Source organism: Panthera pardus, unplaced genomic scaffold (assembly GCF_024362965.1).
Source record: "Panthera pardus isolate Hobbes unplaced genomic scaffold, ASM2436296v1 HiC_scaffold_15, whole genome shotgun sequence".
NCBI lineage: Eukaryota > Metazoa > Chordata > Mammalia > Carnivora > Felidae > Panthera > Panthera pardus.
The window spans coordinates 18,441,356-18,467,247 of NW_026526710.1; the positions used below are offsets into that span (position 1 = coordinate 18,441,356).

Below are 25,892 nucleotides of genomic sequence, written 5' to 3' on the forward strand. Positions count from 1 at the left end.
ATTATGTCCTTTATAGGGTTATGCCATCATCACCACCATCCAGAACTTCTTCATCTTCCCACGTTGATACTCTGTCCCCATTAAATAGTAACTCCCTGCTCCCCCTCTTCTCGGCTTGGGGCAACTACCATGCTGTTTTTAGTCCTGCATTTAACTACTCTGGATTCCTCCTGTAAGTGGAATCATACAATAGCTGTCCTTTTGTGACAAGCCCAGCAGTCTTTAGTTTCCTTCTTAAGGAATTACCCTAAGGAAAGATGAAAATTAAAATTAAGTGCATGTTATGAGCCTTACCTCTAAATTTTGTTTTTTGGGAATACTTTACCCTTATCATACTTTGCTTACTTTCTTACCTTTCGATAGTTGCTGTTCTCTCTTTGGGTCACTGTTTTGGAGTGAAATTTATCCCTTGTTCTCCATTTCTTTTGTCGTTGAAAATTCAGGACTTTGCTTCTAACTGGTTTTTTTGGCTTTTATCTCTTCTAAACCAGTCCATGCTTTGTTTTTCTCCCAGAATGAACTTTCTAAAATGTAAGTCTGATCGGTCGTTCTTTTATTCATAATTCTGTTTTCTCCATTGCTTACAGGATAGAGGCCACAGCCTCCTTAGTATCAGAGATCTTTCCTCTCTTTCATTCTCATCTCCAAGACATCCTCAACTAAAATAACCTGCAGTTCCTGAAAAAGTTTCTTATATCTTCAATTTCTTTTTTTTAAATTCTTTTAAATGTTTGTTTATTTTTGAGAAAGAGAGAGAGAGAGCAGGGGAGGGGCAGAGAGAGAGGGAGACACAGATCTGAAGCAGGCTCCAGGCTCTGAGCTGTCAGCACAGAGCCCGAGCGGGGCTCGAACTCCCGAACCTTGAGATCATGACCTGAGCCGAAGTTGGACACTTAACTGACTGAGCCACCCAGGCACCCCCTTATATCTTCAATTTCTAATAAGAGGTCCCTTCCTGTGGAAAGAATTCCCAGACCTACGTGGGTAGGGTTAGCACTTTTCTCCTTTGGGAAAGGAGAATGCCAAGAATTCTGGCTCAAGAGTTGTATCATTATTTTATGTTACTAAGAAAATGTTGATGTTTAAATGATGACACAATTCTTGTCATTTAACTTTTTATTTTATATAAACTGAAAGAGCTCTGTTGGAACCCTTTAGACACAGAAGTGGCATACCACTGTGAGGCACTATCATGTTCAGAGACATTAAATCCCAAATCCAGAGATGTTGATATGTGAATAAATGTGTATCTCAGAACTGATGAAATATAGTATATCTCTTAGCCAAATGTGATTGTTATTAATGGTCTCTACTACATTCCTAAAAGCTCTTCACATTTCAGGAAATGTGACTGTGTTCATCTTAAATTCTTAAAGGCTGTGCATTTAGAAAGCACATAACTGGTGTTCAATGAATGTTGTAGAGGACCTCTACATTCTTATGGAGTTGGCTTAATATTGGCTATTTCATATATCATGCATAGTTTCTAGAAGGAAAAACATCATAACAGCTGCCAAATCTCTGTTTAACCTAGCCTGATAAAATCACAAAATTAGTCCCTTTACTAAGAGTCTGCGTTTACTCTAGAATAGGAATTAGAATAATAGAATAGTAGAGTTGGAAAGAATCTCAGAGACAACTAATCTAGCCTGTACTTTTTATACATCAGGAAAACTTGTCCTACCACTTTTATTTATCAAAAGCATGCACGTTTGTTAATTAGAACTTCTGACTAGTGAGTGTGGGCCAAGGGGACATAATTACCTCCAAAAGCAGAGAAATTTGACATTAAAAATGTTAAATTTACATAAAGTGAAATGGACTTTTGTGTATATATCTGTGCACATGCATAGATGTACACACATGTATATATTTATGCATACAGGTACATAATATGTATAGACATATACATATCTATCACATGTATAGATTTATGTAACTGTCACCAGAATCGCAATCTATACATTTGACACAGTGAGACCGAGGCTGTGTGGCTTTGAAATCCAGGTCTCTTTATTCTTCACTAAGTGTTTCCTCCATTATTTCATATTTGCTTCCTTCCTCGTAAAATAGTCTCTGGTCCATTCAAGCTGGACTCTTCATCATTCTCTATCATTCCATGTACCTATCTTCTTCTGGGACCTTTCTTTAGGATAAAACTTCTACTTAAAATACCCTCTACTCTCAGAAAAAAAACAGACTTGTTTAAGTCCTACCTACTCTTTCTTCACTTAATCAAGTTATACTTCCATGAAGCTTTCTGATTACCCTTAATAGTCGCTCCCTTTTCTAAACTCTTGTAACATATACTGTATATGAGCTTGCATTTAATTTATCTTTTAATGTATTTACATTCTCCTTCCTATATACTGCAAATGGAGATTTTATCTTTTACCTCTTGTACCTCCAACTTCATTTTTATTTACTGAACATTTGTAGAATTGAAGATTTCTTTTTTTTTTTTGGCGGGGGTAATCTTCCAGGTATTTCCCTCAGTCCTCCAACTGTGGCAATGTTCTGTCTTCTTTATACCGTTCTGTAGTTTTAGCGGCTCAATTAGAAGGCTCCTCTTTTGACCTTGGCCATGGCTGCCATGTTTAAAAGAAAAATCACCAGCTGAAGCATGGTGTCTTTGCAGGCCATTAGTCATTTTGGGCTCTCTGTGTCTGAACCCTCTTGCTGTGTTTTGGCAATTCCCTATGTTATACTTCTGCCTACCGCCTTCCTTCCACAGTAAAAGCTGAGAATATCAGATCCTAATTTTCCCATCCTCCTGTGAAGCTAGGACCCACCTGTGAATCAGGAGCTAAAGGTTCAAAGAAGAAAGGGTAGCACAGAATTTGTTCTGGTCGTGTTGGTTGGCAGTCGTGACATCTGTTTTCTAAGGGTGGCATGGAGTAGTGATGGAGGCAGCCGTGGAACCTGTGGTCTCCTGTGTTGAGTTGCAACATTCATGTTGTTTTCACTGTGGAGCTTTTGTGGCATGATTTTGACTGTGGGTCTGGAGGCCTGATTTTTCACATTTGGCAATAGCTCCTCTGTGCATTTCTTTTCTACTTATAACCAGCCAAGACTGGTTTCTTTTGTCAACAACTAAGAATTTTGCCTGGTATGGTGTCATACAGCCTGGACGTAGAGGCCTACAATGGGTTCTTGTCTTGGCTCTGTCCCAAACTGTCTGACCTTGGATGAATCACTTAAATATTTAGATTCATCATTTTTAAAATGGGTATTTTCAAGGTCTTTTCATCTCTAAGTTCTTTTATTTTTGCTTCTGCTAATTGACTGGTGGGACGCTAATGTGATCATCATTGGCTGCCAAACCCATCAGCGGGTACCACCAAATTCTGTTCACATTTATTTCAGTATGGTACTGGTCTTTTCTATTCCAGTAATTCCTGGGTTCTTGTGCCTGTATTTAACCCTATTGGTTAGCTAGTGTTTACTGGTACTGTGCACGCTTGCATCTTGACAGGTGTAAAAATGTTCTTTGTTCTCTGTTTAGTGATCTGATTGAAGGGGAAAAATGCTTTAGGCACCAGTAGGTTTCGAGGTTTCTGTGGTAATGTTGATTCAGACGAGAGCTCCTTAGTGTAGAGCTGAAATTCAAAGTCATAAATTGTAAAAATTACATTTTAATGCAGTACTGTTGGCTGAGAGATTCAAGATTTAAAGAGACCAGCCTTTTAATAGTTTTTTACATGTGCACACTGGAACAACTAATGTGAAATAGTTTTTCAGGAAAGCTAACAAATGCGTTCTAAGTGCCACATCAGTGTAGGGTTATAGCCATTGGCTCTGCAATTGTCTTTTGAAAAAATGGGAGAAGAGGGAGAAGGCACTTAGAGGTCATCCACATTCAAACCTAGCTTCAGAAGGAAAGAATCTTTTCGTGGCTTTCTGACCCCTAGTCTCTGTCCTTTCCAGACACCACATGAAAATAAAACGCGATTAACATTAATTTTGTCTTCTGTCTTATCTTAGCAAATGCACATGATTTTATGGTTTCATTTGTCACCACGGCAAAAACTGATAATACTTTAAAATTTGTTTTCTTTTATGTTTTATTTATTTTTGAGAGAGAGGGAGAGAGAGAGGCAGAATACAAGCAGGGGAGGGGCAGAGAGAAAGAGGGAGACATAGGATCCGAAGCAGGCTCCAGGCTCTGAGCTGTTAGCTTAGAGACCAACATGGGCCTTGAAGTCATGAACTGTGAAGATCATGACCTGAACTGAAGTCAGATGCTCAGCCGACTGGGCCACCCAGGAGCCCTAATACTTTTTTATTTGGTCATACTCGTCTTAGAAGCAGCAGTGGACACTGGGCTGCAGTGAGGATGATGGAGATTTTGTTGGGAGAGCGTCTTTTATTGCATCATCTAGGGAAAAGGTGGATGGAGTTTTATTAATCAGACATTCAGATTCAGATTGCACAAACATTTATTGAATGCCAGATGGGTTAGGGACTATCACCTATGCGGCAATGGTGTGGCAATGGTAAGTTTTCAAGTTAGTGCCCACATTGTGCCAATTGCTGTGGAATTACTATAAACCTTTAAACACTCCTACAGCGGTCTTCAGATTTAGCCAGGGAAATGTCTTAAAAATTAACACACATGGAACAAGTCTAAAATAGTTAGGGGTCAAACTCTGCAATACTAACTCTAAAAATGCGGCAGAAGTTTAGATACAGAGTAATGTGGGCTGGAGGGCCTGAGAATACCACGTGGTAGAGTCAGAACTTGAGGGGTGTGCTTGTAAGATTTTTTTTAAGTTTATTTATTTATTTAAAGACAGAGCATGTGTGACTAGGGGAGGGGCAGAGAGAGAGGGAGACAGAGAATCCTGATGGAGGGCTCAGACTCATGAACCGTGAGATCATGACCTGAGCTGAAGCAGACCCTTAATTGACTGAGCCACCCAGGTGCCCCGTGCTTATAAGATTTTGAGAGGACAGCAGGACAGAGGAGGGAGAACTGTTCAGGGAAAGTGGCACATCATATTCAAAGAAAGAGTGGAAGGGAAGGTGAGTGTGGTATATGCATGTGCAGTGGAGAGAAGGAAATTACCGGACTAAGATTGGGGTTACCGAGTCCTATGTATAAGCAGACACTGAGGGTAGTGCTAGAGTAAAGGTTGAAGAGTTTGTACTCGAAATAGCCCATAAAAAGGTATGACAAACAAATGTTTTAAAGCATATTACAAAAGATTGTTTTGTATATCATCCTACATTCTCCTTTCCATTTTTTTTTCCCCAGACTCCCTCGAGCCCACTTATCAGCAGCTTCAGAAAATGAAACTGGACAAGAGCCCCTTTGTGGTCGTATCTGTGGTTGGGCAGGAACTCCTGACAGCTGGCCATCATGGCGCCTCTGTGGTTGTCTTAGAAGCTGCTCTCAAGATTGGCACCTGCAGCCTCAAACTGAGAGGTTCGGTTTTCTCTGCCCTGAGCAGTGCTTACTGGTCTCTTGGAAACACAGAGAAGAGTACTGGATACATGCAGCAGGACTTGGATGTAGCCAAGACCTTAGGTAGGGTATGCTTCTGTCTTTTATTTCAGTACAGAAAGGAAATAAAGAAAACTGATTAGCCTGACATGGATAGGGATACCACATGCAATGAAAAGTGAGTGTGTCTCTAGAATATTCTGTGTTTTAGAGTGCTTAGGTCTCCAGCGCTTTTCTTATAACAAGATACCAAGGCTCCCCAAAGGCCAAGATATGTGGATTAACATATTCATTGCCCTCTTCAGAGATTTGGGCTCACAGATTTAATATCCCAAATGATAGTATTGATGGGTGAATCTTTCATCTTAATTTTAATTTTTGCCTCCCTTAGGAGGCGTCAGCATTTTGTCAGAGGCAGTAGTACAGTGCACTGGTTAGGAGTGGGGCCTCTGGAGCCAGACTGCTGAGTTTAGCACCTTGGCTCTGCCGCTTACTAGCCATATGACCTTCTGCAAGTTGCCTCAGCTGTCTGTGCTACCATTTCCTCATTTGTAAAATGCATGTGGCTTATGATTACGGTTGTTGTCACAGCGATTATTCAGTGACTTGCAGGGTTGCAGTAAGAGCAGAGACACGGTAATTCTGCCATCAGCATACTTGCAAAGAAGCAACACATTGTAGTAGGTTTGTAGTTAAATCACTGAATCAACAAGCTGATGGTTGTTCAGATCCAGAGGTCATTAGCAGAGCATTGAGCTGACTCCTAACAGCTGGTTTGTGTCAAGTTCTTTATCCTCTCATTTCTAGGACCCCTACATCCCTGACTGTAGTTGTATGTTATAACAACAGTTACTGTCCAGAGATTCGAGTTCTAGGACCATAACTTACTACATAGAGTCTTGGAGAAGAAGCAAGTACTTTTCTAAAAGAAGGGAAGTGAAATCTTAGCTAGTAAATCTATGGTTCTTAAATTAATATGGGCATTACAAATTATAATTAACACTATAACTTAGAGAAATTTTATCTTTTTTTAAAATCCAACCCAGGTGACCAGACAGGAGAATGCCGAGCTCATGGGAATCTGGGCTCTGCATTCTTCTCCAAAGGAAATTATCGGGAGGCTCTCACTAACCACAGGCACCAGTTGGTGCTCGCCATGAAACTCAAGGATCGAGAGGTAGGAAGTTTACCTGCAGACCTTATACATTTTTTTGGAAACATGGAGTCTTTTTTTGCCGTTCAAAATGTTTTAGGCACCCTAAAATGTTGCTTTTAGAAGTTGATGATCATTGACTCTTTCATCACCAATCAGGTATTGAATGTCTACCACATATAGACCTTAAGGGTACAGAGATGGATAAGACTTGGCCCCTGACTTCAGGATCTAACAGCCTGCATTGTCAGATACATTGCTCTTATTCAATTCAGATATGAAAGGAAGAGACCTATGTAAAATTAACAAAAAATGTATCTTCATGATATATCCGTTAAGTTAAAGAAACACACATTTGCTTTATTTGAGATGGGGTATTTTTACTGCAAGCTCTTCATGTTGTGTCTTTGATGGACTTTTAACTCAGGTGGTAGAAGCATAGTAAGTCTGATTGAGAGACATGAATTATAATGATAAAGAATACTGTCTATCTTTATTAGAGAAACGGAATGTAATCTTCTCAGAGAGTTGGTATCCAGTAGATGCAGCATGATGAGAAAGTGCCTGCCAAGTGGAGAGAGGGTAGGGTTTGGAGCAAACTGTTCTGGTACTTCCTGGCTCAGAGATCTTGGGGAAATTATTCCTTAATTCCTCTTTGCCTCTGTTTTCTTATTTAGAAAATAATGATTGTATTTATCCCATACGCAACTGTGATAGGATTATAAATAATATATATATGTAAAGTGCCTAACATGGTACTTGGAATTCCATAAATGGTAGCTTCTATACTATAATATTATTAACAAGAGGAGGGTAATAGGAGAGGTAATAACAAATTTATGAATCAATCTATGTGTTGGGAAGTATATTTAGTTATTATATTTAGTTATCTTAGAATTTCACTGTGGGACATTATAGAGATTAATTATATTATTTAAATGACTCAGCATCTTCAAGTCTCTAGAACACGGTCAGTCACTAGGAGCGAACTGGGGAAGAAAAAAAACCTTTGTTTCAGTGGTGTGCTGGAATCTCCCCTTGGGAATGGGAGAGACTTCCATAAAGTCTCTCTCATCCATGGATGTCAGAAAAAAGCCTTTGAAAGCTGCCAAAATATATCATTCAAGGGAGATGGACTTCAGGTGATTTTATTCTCAAAATAATACTAAAGACTTTTCTCTTTGTTTATTTACTCTTAGTTTACAAACAGTTCTTAAAAGCCAGATAATCTGACTTCTCCATGTTAAGGGAATGAAAAGAGGGATCGGACTTCTAGATGCAGATATACTGGTGGCATTAAGTGAGAGCCAGGTTTAAGAACTAAACCAGCATAGCTGTCTAAATAGGGCCATTTAGTGAAGGCTCGCATGTCTATAAATATGTCAAAAGCTGCATTTGTACTCTATTGTCCTGACCTTTGGGATGCATATATATTAGACCAATTACTGAATTGGGTCCAAAGACTTGTAATTAGGGCATAGGATTATCATAGGTATTAAAAAGGAGAAGTGAAAATTTTCTGGCTTCCCTCTTCTTAATAGTGTAATTTTCTATAGCCTGTGTTATCTGGGTTTTATAAACCTTTGCTGTATAATAATAAGAAATCATTAAATTATAAGCATGGAAGGGACCTTGAGATAATACTAGAACCAGTTGCCTCCCCAAATCTTCCCATCTTCAAATTTCTGCCTGCCACAGCCACTCCATCTCCCCCTCTTTTGGCCTCTACTTCACCACCACACTAGTTCACAAACCTGCCTTTTGGGAAACCATTCTTATGTATAAGTAAGACTGATTTTATCCCCTCTGGGACTAGACAGAGAATGTTCAGCCATAATTAATGGCCTGTGGCCTCTCCTTTTCCAAGCTGAAAATCCCATTAATTTTATTTTTTTCCCATTAATTTTCTCTTCAAAGTTTCTCATTATCAAAACTGGAATAATTTTTACACCCCCCTCCTGACTATTTCATTTTCACTGTTGCCCATTCTGGTTGCCGGTTAGCATCGGCCACAGGGGAAGCCTTGTTTTGGGATGTTCTATCTAGCCCATGCCCCTGCTCTGTATTGCCAAAGCGTATTTATCTGATTTCTAGACTCACCTGTAGAATTCCTCTTTTCTCTCACGGTGTCTCTTCTGTTGTGTTTGCCCCTGGAATCCTAGGGTACCATTCATTTTCTTGAAAATTTAATGCTTTTTTCTTACCTTGTCCCTTAATTTTTAAGGTTGCAGTTGAGTGCTGCTGCTTCTCTGCCTGCATTAAACTGGGAATCTTCATTCCCACATCCCTGAAACCAGCCAATGGTTTTTAAGACTGGAGTTACTAGAACTTAAAGGAACATACAAAGAAATTATTGCAGTAATGCGTATTTCATTCAGTTTCAAAGTTTTAGTTGGCCAGTCTTCTGTGATGTAATTCAGTGAAGTGTGATGCCTGCTCGCAAAGCACCTAACATGCGTAGAGCACTGTGCTGAGGGTTCTGGGTCTAGACAATGGGTGTGGGGGTCTCTCCTCTTGAAGGGCTGATGTTTTCTTTGAGACAGAACTTGAATATAACAAAAGTATTATTAATACAGTGCTTGAGCAATAAATAATGAGCATTCTCTTTAATCGCTGCCAAGGTTCTCGAATTCCAGAGGAGACAGAGACTCCCAGGTATAGACCTGGGCGAGCTTTGTGAAACAGGTGGAACTCAAGTTGGCCCCTGAGTGAGATGTAGAAATTGGCGTGCGGGGTTCTAAAACCTGGTCACCATATCAGTCATGAGGGATAAGATAGTTCATACCATTAACAAAGGTCTGATACTATTTTGTACCATCCTGTTTGTTTTAGTCACAGACTCCTAGTTTTTTAAAAAAAATAATAGTTATTAATTTCACCCAGTTATATAAAAAATTCATGAAAATAACCAGCCATAAACCTACCATCCTTTCAATATTTTGGGTATAATCTTTTAGCAAATATGCACATGTAATTGTTTATTCAGAGAAAAATTGAAATCCTACTATGATACTTTTATAACTTGTTTTTTTGTTAATTTTTTCCACTTAATTTTTTACCTTTCTGCATTGTTTATTTATTTTTAATTAAAAAAAATGTTCATCTCATTTATTTTTGAGAGAGAGAGAGAGAGAGAGCAAGCAGGGGAGGGGCAGTGAGAGAGGGAGACAGAGGATCCAAAGCAGGCTCTGAGCTGCCATTGCAGAGCCTGATGCAGGACTTGAACTTACAAACTGTGAGATCATGACCTGAGCCAAAGTCGGACGCTTAACCAACTGAACCACCCAGAAGCCCCCATTTCTGCATTTTATGAAATTTCTACTGAAGTCGTATGGTTTTATCACAAATTATTTCATCTCTACCCCTGTTGTTATATATTTAGTTTCAAAATTTTTGGTATTATAAAATCTGGAAAAACATCTTTGTAGATAAATCTTTGAACATATTTCTCATCATTTCCTTTGGCTAAATTATTAAAAGTGGGCTTGCTTGGAAAAATCGTATTAAGGCTTCTGATACTTAATGTTAAATAGCTCTCAGAAAGGCTATATCTGTTTTCCGTCCTACCAGCAATGTATCAGAGGTTCTATTTCCCTGCACTGGCCAACACTTGGAATTACTAACTAATAAATAACTTAAACTAAAATGTCAGCTTGATAAGTAAAACCAAAAAGTGGTATATTGATTGCTGTTTTACTTTGCATTTCTTTAATTGCTATTGGGGCTATTTTTTTTTTAACGTTTATTTATTATTATTGAGAGACAGAGAGACACAGAGTGTGAGCCGTGGGAGGGGTAGAGAGAGGGGGAGAACAGAATCTGAAGTAGGCTCCAGACTCTGAGCTGTCCACACAGAGCCCGATGTGGGGCTTGAACTCACAAACTGCGAGATCATGACCTGAGCTGAAGTTGGTCGCCTAACCAACTGAGCCACCCAGGTGCCCCTGGGGCTGACTATTTTTAAAAATTTCTTTTACAAAAAGCTTGAATACTCATCCTTTTTTTTCTGTTGTGATATTTGATGATTTTATTTTTTATGTATTTTTTTTTGATGTTGGTTATTTAATATTGATCTGATACTAGGCCTTGCAGTATCAGCCCAGTGAGCTGTTGGACAATTTGTGTTCTAATGCACAGTTTTAATTATTGTTGCTTTATTGCACATTTTATATCTGCTATAAGCTTCATGACATTATTCTTTTAAAAAAAAATCTAGAATATTCTTATCTTCCCTCAGTACCCCCAAATGAACTTTAAAATCACTTTGTTGAATTTTGGAGACTCTTCCATTGGTATTTTTGTTGGAATTGTATGAAATTTACATATTAATCATGGATAAATTGATGTCCTTTCAACAGTTGGTCTTCTGTTCAGGAGCCTGGTCTGCTCTTGCATTTCACCTTGTATGCCCTTCAGCGATCGATACTTTTAGGGAGAGTTTTTCCATATTTATTTATTTTTATTTGAATATAGTTGACACACAATGTTACATTAATTTCAGGTGTACAACATAGTGATTTTACAAGTTTATGTATTATGTTCTGCTCACCACAAGTGTAGCTACCATCTGTCACTACACAACACTATTACAATATCATTGACTATATTCCCTATGGCTGTGAAGTTTATTCCTGCAACTTCTCATTCCGTAACCGGAAGCCTGTATCTCCCACTCCTTTGACTCATTTTCCCTATCCATCCCCTCCCTTCTGGCATCCATCAGTTTGTTCTTTGTATTTTTAGTTCTGATTCTGCTTTTTGTTTGTTTACTCATTTGTTTTTTTAGATTCCACATATGAGTGAAATCATATGGTAATTGTCTTTCTCAGTCTGACTTATTTCACTTAGCATAATACATTCTAGCTCCATCCATGTTGTTGCAGATGGCATGGTCTCATCTTTTTTTTTAGGGCTACATAAAAACAAAGCTGGAGATATCGCAATTCCAGATTATAAGATATACTACAAAGCTGTAGTAATCAAAATAGTATGGTACTGGCACACAACAGACACATAGATCAGTGGAACAGAATATAGAACCCAGAAATAACCCCACATTTATATGGTCAATTAAAGTATGACAAAGGAGGCAAGAATATGAAATGGGGAAAAGACAGTCTCTTCAGTAAATGATGTTGGGAAAACTGTACATGTGGAATGAAATTAGACCACTTCTGGGACACTTGTGGGGCTCAGTCACCTAAATGTCTGACTCTGGCTCAGGTCATGATCTCTTGGTTTGTGAGTTGGAGCCCTGCATTGGGCTCTGTGCTGACAGTGCAGAGCCTGCTTGGGATTCTCTCTCCCTTTCTCTCTGTCCCTCCCACATCTTTCTATCTTCCAAACTATATAAATAAACTTAAAAAAAAAAAAAAAAAGAAATTAGACCACTTCTAACACCATATACAAAAATAAACTCAAAATGGATTTAAGACCTAAATGAGTCCTAGAAGAGTGCACAAGTAATAATTTCTCTGACATTGGCTACAACATTTTTTCTAGATAGGTTTCTTAAGGCAAGGGAAACAAAAGCAAAACCAAAAAAAACAAAAAAAAACAAAAACAAACCCACAAACCATTGGGATTACATCAAAAAAGGAAAAAAAGCTTTTGCACAGCAAAGAAAAGCAAACAAAACAAAAAGGCAACCTACTGAATGGGAGAAAATATTTGCAAATGATATATTCAATAAGGGATTAAGATCTAAAATATATAAAGAATTTACACAATTCAATGCAATTTTTTCCTAGATATTTAATGTATCTCATTGGAAATAGGATATTTCTTTCCATTGTGTGTAGGTTTCTAAAATTAGGTACTGATGGGGGCATGTGGGTGGCTCAGTTTTTGATTCATGCAATTCTTGATCTTGGGGTTGTTTGAGCCCCACGGTGGGTGTGGAGATTGCTTAAAAATAAAATCTTAAGGAAACACAACAAAGCAAAACAAACTAGGTACTGATGATATATAGGAAAGGTGTTTGTTTTACATGTTTTGCATGTTTTGGCGCATGTGAAAATTCTCTCATAGCTCATAATTTTTTGTTGATTCTTGTGAATTTTCTTGTAATGGAAATTTTTTGCAAATAATGATAGTTTTGTGCATTTCTTTCCTTATGTTATATCTCTACCTTTTTTTTCTCTTAACTTTTGCACCGGTGGAACTCTGAGAACTCTCCCCAAAAGAATCACTCTTCCTCTTGAGTACAAAAAGCTAGAGAATGTACTTTTTTTTTTTTTTTTAATTTTTAGAGAGAGAGAATCTTTTTTTTTTTTTTTTTTTTAACATTTATTTATTTTTGAGACAGAGAGAGACAGAGCATGAACGGGGGAGGGTCAGAGAGAGAGGGAGACACAGAATCTGAAACAGGCTCCAGGCTCTGAGCAGTCAGCACAGAGCCCGACGCGGGGCTCGAACTCACATACCGCGAGATTGTGACCTGAGCCGAAGTCGGACGCTTAACCGACTGAGCCACCCAGGCGCCCCTAGAGAGAAAGAATCTTAAGCAGGCTCCATGCTCAGCGTGGAGCCCAATGCAGGACTTGATCCCATGTCCCTGGGATCATAACCTGAGCCAAAATCAAGAGATGGACATTCAGACAACTGAGCCACCCACGTGCCCCATCAGAGAATGTGCTTTCTATGATTATCCTACTCTTACATTGTATCTGTGACCTCAAAATGTACCTTGGTTTCCCTTTTGCATTATTTTGATATTGAAATAAAATATAGGACACTGACTTTTGAAGCAAAAGCTAACCACTGTGAATGGTGTGGTTATGAGGATACCAAGCTACATCTTTCTGCATTTTATATCTTTGGCTCTAGTATATTTTAATATTTTCTCAAATAGTGAGGTAACAGCCTGAAACCACTCTGTCCACGTACTTAAAAAGCAGTAGGTTTTTCTTTTATACAATTACTCTCAGAAACTTAATAGGGGAGATGATACCTTCTCCACAGGAATTTTTCATTCTAACTAACCTTCTATCTGCTCTAATGGTTTGAAAATTAATTTCAGGTGCCCATAGAGACCTTCCTATGAGCTAATATTAATTGCCAGATCAGTGCATAAATTATACTGTATTAGAGATGTTGTTCTCTATTTAGGAATCTGATATGCAAATATGCTGATGACTCTGAAGCTTTTTTCATCAGTCTGATTTCTCTCCTGGGTGTCATATTTCTTTATCCAACTGCTTCCTGGACACCCACCTTCAATTCCTAACTTAGCCCTCAGTCGGTGCCTATTTCTGCATTCGCTGTTTGTCCTCCTGTTGCCAAGCCACCTAACTCTCACCTTTGGCTTGTTCCCGGGTTCTCTTCTTTCTGGCAACCTCTTTTCTGGGTCCTCCCTTCCACCATGCCATCTTTTGCCTGGACTGTTGTAGAACTTCCCACTCTTCCTACCACGTACTCTCCTACAAGTAAAGGAGAGGTTTCAACTGCTTGGACCTATGAGCATAGCCTGAAGTTGCCGCTGTTACCTAGGTAGTTTCTTTCAAGTGTAGTGCAGTGCCTGAGAATGTGAACTTCAGTATTAGACAAACTTGAACTTTGGCTCTGACACTTATTACCATGTGATTCTGAACATTATTTAACTCTTCTAGGTGTGATGGACATGTGAGTTATTTCTAATGTTTGGCTTTTATGAAAAAGCTGCTAGTAAGCATTTTTGTAGATGTCTTTCGGGAAACATCAGCAATGTTTCTTCATACATATGTTTAGACTTATTAATTTTTATCAGCTTTCCAAAGTAGTTATACCAAGTTACATCATCAGCAATATAAAGGATGTGAAGCCTTAATAGCAGATAAATAAAAAGTAAAAAGGGACACCTGGGTGGCTCAGTTGATTAAGTGTCCAACTCTTGATTTAGGCTCAGGCCATGATCCCAGGGTTGTGAGATCGAGCCCCACGTCGGGCTTTGCTCTGACAGCATGGAGCCTGCTTGGGATACACTCTCTCCCTCTCTCTCTGCCCCTCCCCCCTCTCAAAATAAAATAAATAAAACTAAAAAAAAATAAAAAGAACAAGGTATATGGAAACACAAATATCTGAGTAGATAACTCTGTGTGTGTAGTTAACATTTTTATTTTATTTTTTGAGAGACAGAGACAGAGCGCTGGTTGGGGAGGGGCAGAGAGAGAAGGATACACAGAATCCGAAGCAGGCTCCAGGCTCTGAGCTGTCAACACAGAGCCTGATGCGGGGCTTGAACCCACAAACTGTGAGATCATGACCTGAGCTGAAGTCAGGCGCTTAACTGACTGAGCCACCCAGGCGTCCCTGTGTGTGTAGTTACATAGAGGAAGCGATTCTAGTAGTAACTACTTTGTTTATTGTTGTGAGAATCAAATGAGTTCGTGTAAAGTGTTTTCTTAGCACAGTGCCTAAGACACAATAAGAATTCAAAAATGGTGCTACTGTTATTATTGGCATTATCTTTGGCACCATCATTTAAATGAGTCACGTGCAGTTGCACATGCCTATGTAATATTAGAGTTTAATTCAGTGTAAAATTGTTTTCCCCCAGATAGTCAAGTAAACTCAACACTCTTGGAAAAAGTGCTATTTATTTGCTAGGTAGCTTTGCGTACTTCTTGTCATACTGGAAAATGTAAATACTGTAATTTGTGAAATCTGTTTTACCTCTGCCCTGATGCTAGTTTCTTCTCGATTTGATCCATCACCTACAGAGATCTATGAGTTACCCCCCAAAAATTTAGTTCTGATCACACAATTTTCCTGCCTAAAATCCTTTGACAGCTTTCTCTTGCCTTCAGGATAAAGTCCAACCCCCTTCATAACCTTTTCCCATTGCTTCAGCCACTCAGTATGTCACACGCCTTAGCGTCTGTTCATACTAGCCTGCTTGTCATACTTTGTTAAATGTGCCTTATACTTTCCCCTCCGTATCTTTACTCTTTCGGGTCTGCATAGAAGACCCCATCTTTGACCCCTCAGCAATGTTTTCCGTATTCGGGTTTCATTAAATTGCCTCTGCACCATGAAAGCTCTTTTAAAAAGTTTTACCTTTTTACTCATTATCATACAAATGTTGGTGAAGCCCACTTTACCAATCCTTTTTTTTTTTTTTTTTTAATGGTTAATCCCTTTTGTGTTCTGTTTAAGAGAATGTTTGTGTATCCCAAGGTCATCAAAATATTTTTCTGTGAGGCTTTACTGTTCTACCTTTTGCATTTAGGTCTCCTGCCACTTGGAATTTACATTTGTGTTTGGTTTGGGGTAGGGATCAAAGTTCAGCTTTTTCCCTCATATACATATCCAATTAACACAGAACCATATATTCACAAGACCACACTGTATGCTCCTTTTGTCGTAAGTCAGGTGTAAGGTATATAAGGACTCTCTTTTCTGTGTTGTTGATTTCTTTGCCTACTCCAGTGGCGTAGCTGCTTTACTGCAGCTTTTTTTTTTTTTAAGTATTTTTTTAACGTTTATTTATTTATTTATTTATTTATATTTATTTATTTATTTATTTTAATATATGAAATTTACTGTCAAATTGGTTTCCATACAACACCCAGTGCAATGAGAAAAAAATGAAATATGGCCTTTTGTAGCAACGTGGATGGAACTGGAGAGTGTGATGCTAAGTGAAATAAGCCATACAGAGAAAGACAGATACCATATGGTTTCACTCTTATGTGGATCCTGAGAAACGTAACAGAAACCCATGGGGGAGGGGAAGGAAAAAAAAAAAAAAAGAGGTTAGAGTGGGAGAGAGCCAAAGCATAAGAGACTATTAAATACTGCAGCTTTTTAATGAGTCTGGAATTCTAGTAGCTTTGTTTTTCTTTAGGATTGCTTTGGCTATTCCAGGTTATTTACATTTATATACATGTAAGTAAATATATGTATTTTAAAATAAGCTTATTGTTCCCCTTTCCTTCACTCAAATATCCTGCTGGGATTTTGATTAGGATAGCATTGAATCTATAAGTATATTTGAATCTAATAGTCCATGAACATGGTATATTTCTGCATTTATTTAAGCCTTGTAAAATCTATTACAGCAATGTTTTATAGTTTTCAGTGTAGAACTATTGCATAATTTCCTTTAGTTTTATCCTTAGGTGTTAGGTGTGTGTGCGTGTGCACATGTGCCTTTTATTGTAAATGATATTTTATTATTTTCCTTTAATTCAGCAGTATTTTATTTATATTTAAACTCTAGTGTAATTAACATACAATGTTATATTAGCTTCAAGTGTACAATATAATGATTTAACAATTCTATACATTGCTTAGTGCTCATCATGATAAGCGTACTCCTAATCCCCTTCACCAATTTCACCCACCCCCATCCACCTTCCCTGTGGTAACCATTAGTTCTCTATTGTAAATGGTATTTTAAATTTTTATTTTTCCCAGGTTTTCCTCCTTGACCCCAGATATTCAACAACCCTTGGAACAGGTCAATTTGCTCATACATTTATATTCCCATACCACTTTGTTTTTCATTCTTATGTTTTTACCATTTTGTAAGTAATATATGAATTAATTATTGATGTAAAAGATTCAAACGTTATCCTTTCCAGAAGTGACCCCTGTTGCCAGTTTGAAGAATTTCCCTTCTACGGGGTGCCTGGGTGGCTCGGTCGGTTAAGCGGCCGACTTCGGCTCAGGTCACTGTCTAGCGGTCCGTGAGTTCGAGCCCCGTGTCGGGCTCTGTGCTGACAGCTCAGAGCCTGGAGCCTGTTTCAGATTCTGTGTCTCCCTCTCTCTGTGACCCTCCCCCGTTCATGCTCTGTCTCTCTCTGTCTCAAAAATAAATAAACGTTAAAAAAAAAAAAACTAAAAAAAAAAAAAAAAAGAATTTCCCTTCTAGAGTCAAACGTTATCCTTTCCAGAAGTGACCCCTGTTGCCAGTTTGAAGAATTTCCCTTCTAGATCTACACTGCCCACTATGGTAGCCGCTACCACATGTAGCTGTTCGCATTTAAAATGTGAATAGTTTGAATTGAGATGTGCTGTAAATGTAAAATACACACTAAACTTTGAGGACTTACAATGAAAACAAAGAACGCAAAGTATCTCATTACTAAGTTTTTACATTGACTGCAGTATAATAATATTTTGGATACATTGGATTAAATAAAATATGTTATTAATTCCACTTTTCTTGTTTTACATTTTTATGTGGTTACTAGAAAGTTTAAATTATTATATTTGTATTAGGCAGCATGGCTGTAGCCCATTTTCTGTTAGGGTTCTGTTTTTCATATGTGAAAATATGATATTGTTTTACAAATAGTTTTTTCACTTAATAGTCTTAAACCTCTTTTCATGTTAGCACATGTAGATCAACCACGTTCTTTTGAACTTCTGTGTAGTGCTATGTATTATGGATATACCACTCATCTGCTGATGGAATGTTCAGGGAGATTTGTTTTCTTTTTACAAACATGGTCGCAACAAAAAAGACCTTGTACAAGTCACTTTATATACATTTAGGTGTAGTGTCTAGTAAGTGGGACTCCTGGGTGCACAGCTATTATACACATTTTAAATTAAAAGATTTTCCCAAATTGTACACACAAAAGGTTGTTCTAAGCCTGTAAGCACTTGATATCAGTCTTTTAGTTTGGGTTTTGTTTTGTTTTTTTTTTTTTCAAATTGACTGGCAAAGTGTAGCCTCTAGTGATATCTCAGTTATAGCACTTATCATTTGTTTGTAATGGTGCTCTTCTCCCCATTGTGTAATTGGCAGCTTCTGGAGGGAGAGGAGAATAGCTTATTTATATCTATAATCTCATTCATTCACTCATTCAACACATGTTTACTATGCCCCAGATGCTATAATGCCTTTGGGTATAAAGGTGAATGTGCCATTGTTCTTGCCCTCAAGGGGCCCAAATATTCTGGTAAGCCATCTGCCGTGTTCCAGTCCAGTGTCCATAAATGCCTATCAGCCTGGAGGAAAAACATTGAGGGTTATAGGAGGTAAAGAGTGCTTTCATCATCTTGGTTCTTAGGAATGGTGGTCTTCATTTTATTCAGAGCTGGAGAGGAAGACTTATGGAAGCCCAGTTGTAAATACCAACTAAGTTTACTCTCCTTTTCTGCAGCTACTTTGTGTCAGTAACTAAAATCTAGAGTTTACATTCAGAAGACTATATTTTGATAACATCTATCACATAAAAGATGAAAAAAGATTTTTTTAATCTTCATTTACTTTTGAGAGAGAAAGAGGCAGAGTGCAAGTGGGGGAGGAACAGAGAGAGAGGGAGACAGAATCCGAAGCAGGCTCCAGGCTCCGAGCTGTCAGCACAGAGCCCGATGCTGGGCTCGAACCCACAAACCGTGAGATCATGACCTGAGCCGAAGTCGGACGCTTAACCGACTGAGCCACCCAGGTGCCCCATTAAATTTTTTTTTTTTAACGTTTATTTATTTTTGAGAGAGAGAGACAGAGCATGAACGGGGGAGATGGAAGAGAGAGAGGGAGACTCGGAAGCAGGCTCCAGGCTCTGAGCCATCAGCCCAGAGCCCAACGCGGGGCTCGAACTCACGGACCGTGAGATCATGACCTGAGCCGAAGTCGGATGCTCAACCGACTGAGCCACCCAGGCGCCCCGACATAGAAGATTTTTAAAATGAAATTTCATTCTTTGTGATTTTGAAAAGTAAAGACAAATAATAATCATTGTCAATTTATGAACGTGTGGGTTTACAGAAACTGTTACTGCCCCTGTCCTTCTCCCTGCCAAAGGACTACTTGACTTTTTGAGAAAATTGATCCTTCTAGATTTCCTTTAGGATGTAGCTACAGGAAATTAATTAGACAATTTTTGATGACATCATCGTGACCACAGCTTGTTCTCTGAAAACAATGCTATTTTTCTTGGACCTTTTTGCAGTATTTTCTATACTGTGCATATTAGTATATTAGTATGAAATCCACACAAAAATTTGTGGGGGGGAGTGGGTGAGAGAGAGACAGAGGCAAAGAATGTAGTGAAATAATTATTTTACTTCCAGTAGTACAGGAGTGTAGGTTAAAAGGTAAAAAGCATTCCAGTTTAGCAGAGAACCATGTCCTCATAGGGAGTATTAAGTTCAGGAGGGGAATGCTTGGCAATCTTTTCAGTGGTGTGTATCTTACAGGCTTTTAAGAAACAAATAAGATTCTTAAGCTTGTAACTCTTCAAATCACTGAAGAGTTGGAAAGTAGACACTTGTGAGGAATGGAGATAGGACATCAATTTCTTGATTGTGCTCTTTGTACTTTGTATTACAAATTAGCTGAGCCAGAGCTTTTGAGCCTGTAATGACTTATAAAAAGCTCTTTTTCTCATACTGATAAAATAGCTCTTGCCTCAAAAGAAATTGCAAACCCAGTGAATACATGAGTATGTATGTGTAATGTCTGATATATTTGCAAATCATTCTGCCCCTAGCTGTTCCATTCTCCAGCTAATTTTTTCAAGTTCTGCTTTATCATCGCTTCACCCATTACCCATTTTGGGTATCCTCTTCCAGGCCTGGTGTTTTGTAGTCTCTTCTACAGAGTAGAAGAAACTTCAGACTAGGAATAAGGAGAGCTGAATTCGAATCCTGGTTTTGCAACTAGTGGCCATATATAGACCTCTTCTGGGAGCCCTGATTGCTGGTTCACCATCTGTAAACAGGAAGACCAGATCAGATAATGTTTTATTGTTCAGTGTCATAGCCATTAGCCAAGAGTAGTTACATTAAATTAATTAGAATTAAGGTAAACAATTCAATTCCCCAGTCACAACAACTACATTTTAAGTGCTCAATAGCCCATGTGGTTAGTGGCTGCCATATCAGATATCACAGAAAAAAAAAAATCTATTATCTCAAAGTTTTATCAAGTACTACTATTGAAGTTTTTTGTAGTTTTAATCTTTAATCAGAGGGAAAAACGTGCATCAGTGTGAATCACAGACCACCTTCATTTTTCCATAGTACCTGACATTTATACTAGACTCATCTGTATTTTCTGTTGATACACAGGAAAAGAGGGAAGATTCTGCTTCGGATAATGGCAATGTAGCTAGCCACATATAACAACTATGAACTTTGGGAAAAATATAAAACAAACAGTTACATGGAGGTGCTGGAGAGTGACCAAAAGCCAGCAGAAATTGAAGGAGAATTAACACTTGGAAGAAGGGAATAACACTAGATGAATTTCCATTTTTTTAAAAATTGCATTTTAATACCAGTATAGTTAACTTACACTGTTATATTAGTTTCAAGTGTACAATATAGTGATTCAGTAATTCTGTATATTACCCAGTGCTCATCAAAATAAGTGTACTCTTAATCCCCTTCACCTATTTTACTCATCCGCCCCATCCACCTCCCCTCTATAACCATCTATTTGTTCTCTGTGGTTAAGAGTCTGTTTTTTTGGTTTGTCTCTCTATTACTTTTGTTCATTTGTTTCTTAAGTTCCACGTATGAGTGAAATCAAATGGTATTTGTCTTTCTCTGGCTTATTTCATTTATTAGCATTGTGCCCTCTAGATCCATCCATGTTGTTGCAATGGCAACATTGCATTTTATGGATGAATCATATCCCACTGCATATATATACCACATCTTCTTTATCCATTCATCTACTGATGGGCACTTGGGCTGTTTCCATAATTTGGCCATTCTAAATAATAATTCCCTATTTTTAATGTTTTTATTGCCAGAGTGTCAGCACCATACACCACAATGCTACTGAAATGTATACAGAAACCTGCAGCATTACTGGTTGTAGAATCAGAGGACCGAGTTGGCCTCAACAACAGTAACCAGAAAGTAAGGAGGGTATCCTGGAAAGGAGAGATCTACAAAGAGAAGACCCAGATTCTGTGTATAAATTATTTTTTCCCCTAACATTTATTTACTTATTTTTGGAGAGAGACAGAGATAGCACAAAACGGGGAGGGGTAGAGAGAGAGGGAGAGGGAGAGAGAACCCCAAACAGGCTCTGTGCTGCCAGCACAGAGTCCAATGTGGGGCTCAAACCCATGAAGCTGTGAGATCATGACCTGAGCCACCACCAAGAGCTGGACGCTTAACTGAGTGAGCCACCCAGATGCCCCTCTACGTATAAATTCTGATCAAATTTCTGAGTAATCTTTGAAGTAAGCATATGAGGGCAGATTCCAAGCAATTTGGCTAAGGCTGAAGGAACTGAAGAGATTTCAGCTGCTGCTCACTTTAGGGCAGTTTGGTGTTTGAGTTTGTTGGGGTTAACTGCCTGCAAAAACAAAAAAGTTGATACTCTGTAGGGGTAATATAACAAAGTCCTGGGTGTCTACAGTGTATCATTCACAATGTTCAGGATATATTCTAAAATTATTAGTCATAGGAAGAAACCGGGAAATGATTTATACTGAAGAGAAAAGGCATTCAATGAGACCAACCCCAAATGACCCAAAGTTTGGAATTAATAGATAAGAGTTTTTAAAGTTATAGCTATATTCAAATATGGAAAGTAAAATACGCTCATAATAAATGGAAAGAAAATATCAGTAGAGGAATAGAAACTATAAGAAAGTAGGGGTGCCTGGGTGGCTCAGTTGGTTAAGTGTCTGACATTGGGTCAGGTCATGATGTCACAGTCTGTGAGTTTGAGCCCCGCCTCAGGCTCTGTGCTGACAGCTCAGAGCCTGGAACCTGCTTCGGATTCTGTGTCTCCCTCTCTCTCTGCCCCTCCCCCACTCACACTCTGTCTCTCAAAAATAAATAAACATTTAAAAAATTCGTTAAAAATATACTAAAAAAAATTAAAGAAAGTAAAATGAAAATCTTAGCCCTGAAAAGTACAATATCTGAAATAAAAACATTCACTGAGTGGGTTGAATATTGGAGATGACAGAGAAGGAAATATGAACTTGAAGTTGGGTCAATTGAAATGATCTAATCTGAAAATGAGAGAAAATAGATTGAAAAGAATTAACAGAGCCTCATTGTCTTGTGGGACAGAGGATGATACACACACACACACACACACACACACACACACACACAATGTTGTGTGGAGGATCAAATAAACAAAATAATGAAAAAATGTTGGTAGAAATATGACTAAAATTTCCCTAAACTTTTTAAAAATAAATTTACAGTTTCTAAAAATCTAGCTAAACTCCAGCAGAATAAATACAAAGGAAACCACACCTACGCAATTTATAGGGAAATGACTATAAACCAATTATAAAGAAAAAACTCTTGAAAGTAACCAGGGAAAAATTACCCATTACATAGAGAGGGACCAACTGTACTAATGATGGCTGATTTCTTATGAGAAATATTAGAGTCCTGAAGACAGAACACAAGTTTTAAAATGCTGAAAGGAAAACAAACAAAACCCTGTTAGCCCAGAATTCAAGAATGAGCAAAAAGAATTTTCAAGAATGATATTTCAAGAAGATATATAAAGATAAGTGAAAACCAAGAAAACTCAACAGACCTGCACTATAGGAAAGATTGAGGGAGGATTTCCAGGCTTATGGGAAATGGTATCAGATGGAAACTCAAGAAAATGGATCTTCGAGAAAGAGGAACAGCACCATAAATAATAAATAGGTTGGTAAATATAAAGTACTGCTTTTACTTTTTTCCTTATAATTTAGAAAATATGCATATGGCTGCTTAAAGCCAAAATTATAGCATCAAATTGTAGGATTCTAAGGCATACGTGGATGTCACATATTGGATTTTCCTTGTTAGAAATGTGAATGGTAAAAGCACTTTAGGAAAAGGTCTTGCAGTTTCTTTAAAATCTAAACATACGTTCACCCTTTGGCTTACCAAGTCCTCGCCTAGGTATTCACCCCAGAGAATTGAAAACATAAGTCCACAAAATGACCTGCACAAGAATGTTCATAGCAGTTTTATTCATAATAGCAAAATCTGAGAATAGCCCAAATATTTCTCAATGGAAGAATGGATGGATAAACTGCTATATAGTTGTAAAATACATGCAGCAACATGAATGAATCTCAGAAACATGAGATTGTGTGAAAGAAGTAAAAAACAAAAGAATGTATTTTACGATTGCTTTAGCAACAAGTTCTAGAACAAACAAAACTAATCTGTGGTGAAAACAGATCAGTGTTTGCCTTTGGGAGCCAAAATGGGGGCCAGGATTGACTGAGAAGGGATATAAATGAACCTTCTGGGTAAAGCACATTTTCTAGATCAAGCACATTTAGTAAATCGTTAGTAATTGCAGAATCTTTATACATGCATATATGATATATATATGTATATAATGTACATATATATGATATGTATACATATATATATATATTTTATACTTCAGGTTTTAATCCAATACTATTTTTTTAATATATGAAATTTATTGTCAAATTGGTTTCCATACAACACCCAGTGCTCATCCCAAAAGATGCCCTCTTCAATACCCATCACCTACCCTACCCTCCCTCCCACCCCCCATCAACCCTCAGTTTGTTCTCAGTTTTTAAGAGTCTCTTATGCTTTGGCTCTCTCCCACTCTAACCTCTTTTTTTTTTTTTTTTTCCTTCCCCTCCCCAATGGGTTTCTGTTAAGTTTCTCAGGATCCACCTACCCTATGACCCAGCAGTAGCACTGCTAGGAATTTACCCAAGGGATACAGGAGTACTGATGCATAGGGGCACTTGTACCCCAGTGTTTATAGCAGCACTCTCAACAATAGCCAAATTGTGGAAAGAGCCTAAATGTCCATCAACTGATGAATGGATAAAGAAATTGTGGTTTATATACACAATGGAGTACTACGTGGCAATAAGAAAGAATGAAATATACATATATCTTTTAGTTCACACGTACGAATTTTAGTTCACTATCAAAAAGTCATGTTTTCAAAGCACTAATCAGAATGTTTTATACTCCCTGAATAAAATACTTTAATATACCCCTGTATTATATATATATATATACACACACATATATATTCACTGTATAATTCTTAAAACTTTACTTTGTCTTTGTGATTTTTCACCACAAAATGTTGGAAAAATTGAAGAATAAAGGATTAGGTGGTAAAAGAGGAATAAGCAGTATTTCTAACGATCAGTCTCTTGGTGGGAGCTGACCCATGTGGAATGAATTTCACTAGATGCTGCTATCTCTGCCCCCCATGCTACGAAAACAAGACCTTACCACAACTCCCCACTCCTTTCTGTCTCTTCTGTCTCTCCAGCATATCCTGGAGTAGCACTGCAACAAACTATTCATGTATTGGCAAAACCAGGTTTAACTAAATGTCAGAAATCTATGAATTACACAATAGCCTTGTAAAGTACTTTGGGTGTGTGAGTGGTAGGAGGGAGTGCAGTCTGATCTCTGCTTTAGTGAAGGTGGGGGCACTCACCTTGATTGCATGGCCAATGACCTTTTCTTGTAGTATTGGCTGTGGGGATTCACCTCTTCTTTACCATAAGGTGATGGGATGTGGTAGGGAGTAAGATACAGGTCTCATGGAAAAAAGTATTTTATGCAGCTTATTAGAAATCACCAGAGCTAACCCTTTCATTTTATCCTAAGGAATAGGGAATCTATAGAAATGAAGTGACTTGCCCAAGATCAACAGTGAATTGCTTCAATTTGCTATATTTAAGAATGGTTTTCTTTTGTGATCACATGTGGCACTTCTAAAGATCCTAAAGTAGTCAAATGTGTTCTCTATAATGATGCTATCTGTAGAATGTTGTGTGTCCTAGTCCTCTAAAATGACAATCAGTGATAATGAATTATGTGTATGTGATTAAAATATTTACTATTTACAAAAAAATTCTTATTTTTTTCATGTTATTCCCACACATCCTACAATAAGGAGTAGATTTTTATATAATGTGATGTTCTTCAGTAGTTTCCCAAAGAGACAGGCTCCCTGGGCTAACATACCAAAAGCCTTCTGCTTGATAATGCATATGGTACCATTATTAGGGACAGTGAGCTGAAGCAAGAGTGAAGAAATTTGAGCACAAAGAGTTGAAATTAAAGGATTTAGACTCTGACCTATGGGAGGCAGAAACATTATTGCCGGACTGAGAGGAGTTTGAGGGCTATTGTCCCTAAAGTCACTAAGGACCATCTGTAATGGTAAGACACTGCCATTCTGGTCTGATGGGGGGCCCAGATGGGGCCTCTGCTCCAACAGAACAGCTGCTGGACTCACTGGCACTCCGTCGATTTTTAACCTTGGACTTCTCTTTTCCTGGGGACCATGGAAACTTGGAGAAACTGAAGCGAATTAGTGGTATTATTCCTACTATCTGGTTGAGAAGACGAAGG

General features: G+C 38.1%; 1 protein-coding gene across 4 annotated transcripts in view; it reads left to right on the top strand.

Moving 5' to 3' along the window:
- The window catches only part of TTC28 (tetratricopeptide repeat domain 28), a 626,630-nt gene that overhangs the window by 323,638 nt on the left and 277,100 nt on the right, over nucleotides 1-25,892 (top strand). For all 4 annotated transcript variants that reach the window (XM_019426523.2, XM_053902214.1, XM_053902215.1 and 1 more), the window contains 2 exons: nucleotides 5,258-5,530; nucleotides 6,493-6,623. In XM_019426523.2, the coding sequence (XP_019282068.2) occupies nucleotides 5,258-5,530; nucleotides 6,493-6,623 (404 nt within the window). The remainder of the gene's footprint in view (nucleotides 1-5,257; nucleotides 5,531-6,492; nucleotides 6,624-25,892) is intronic.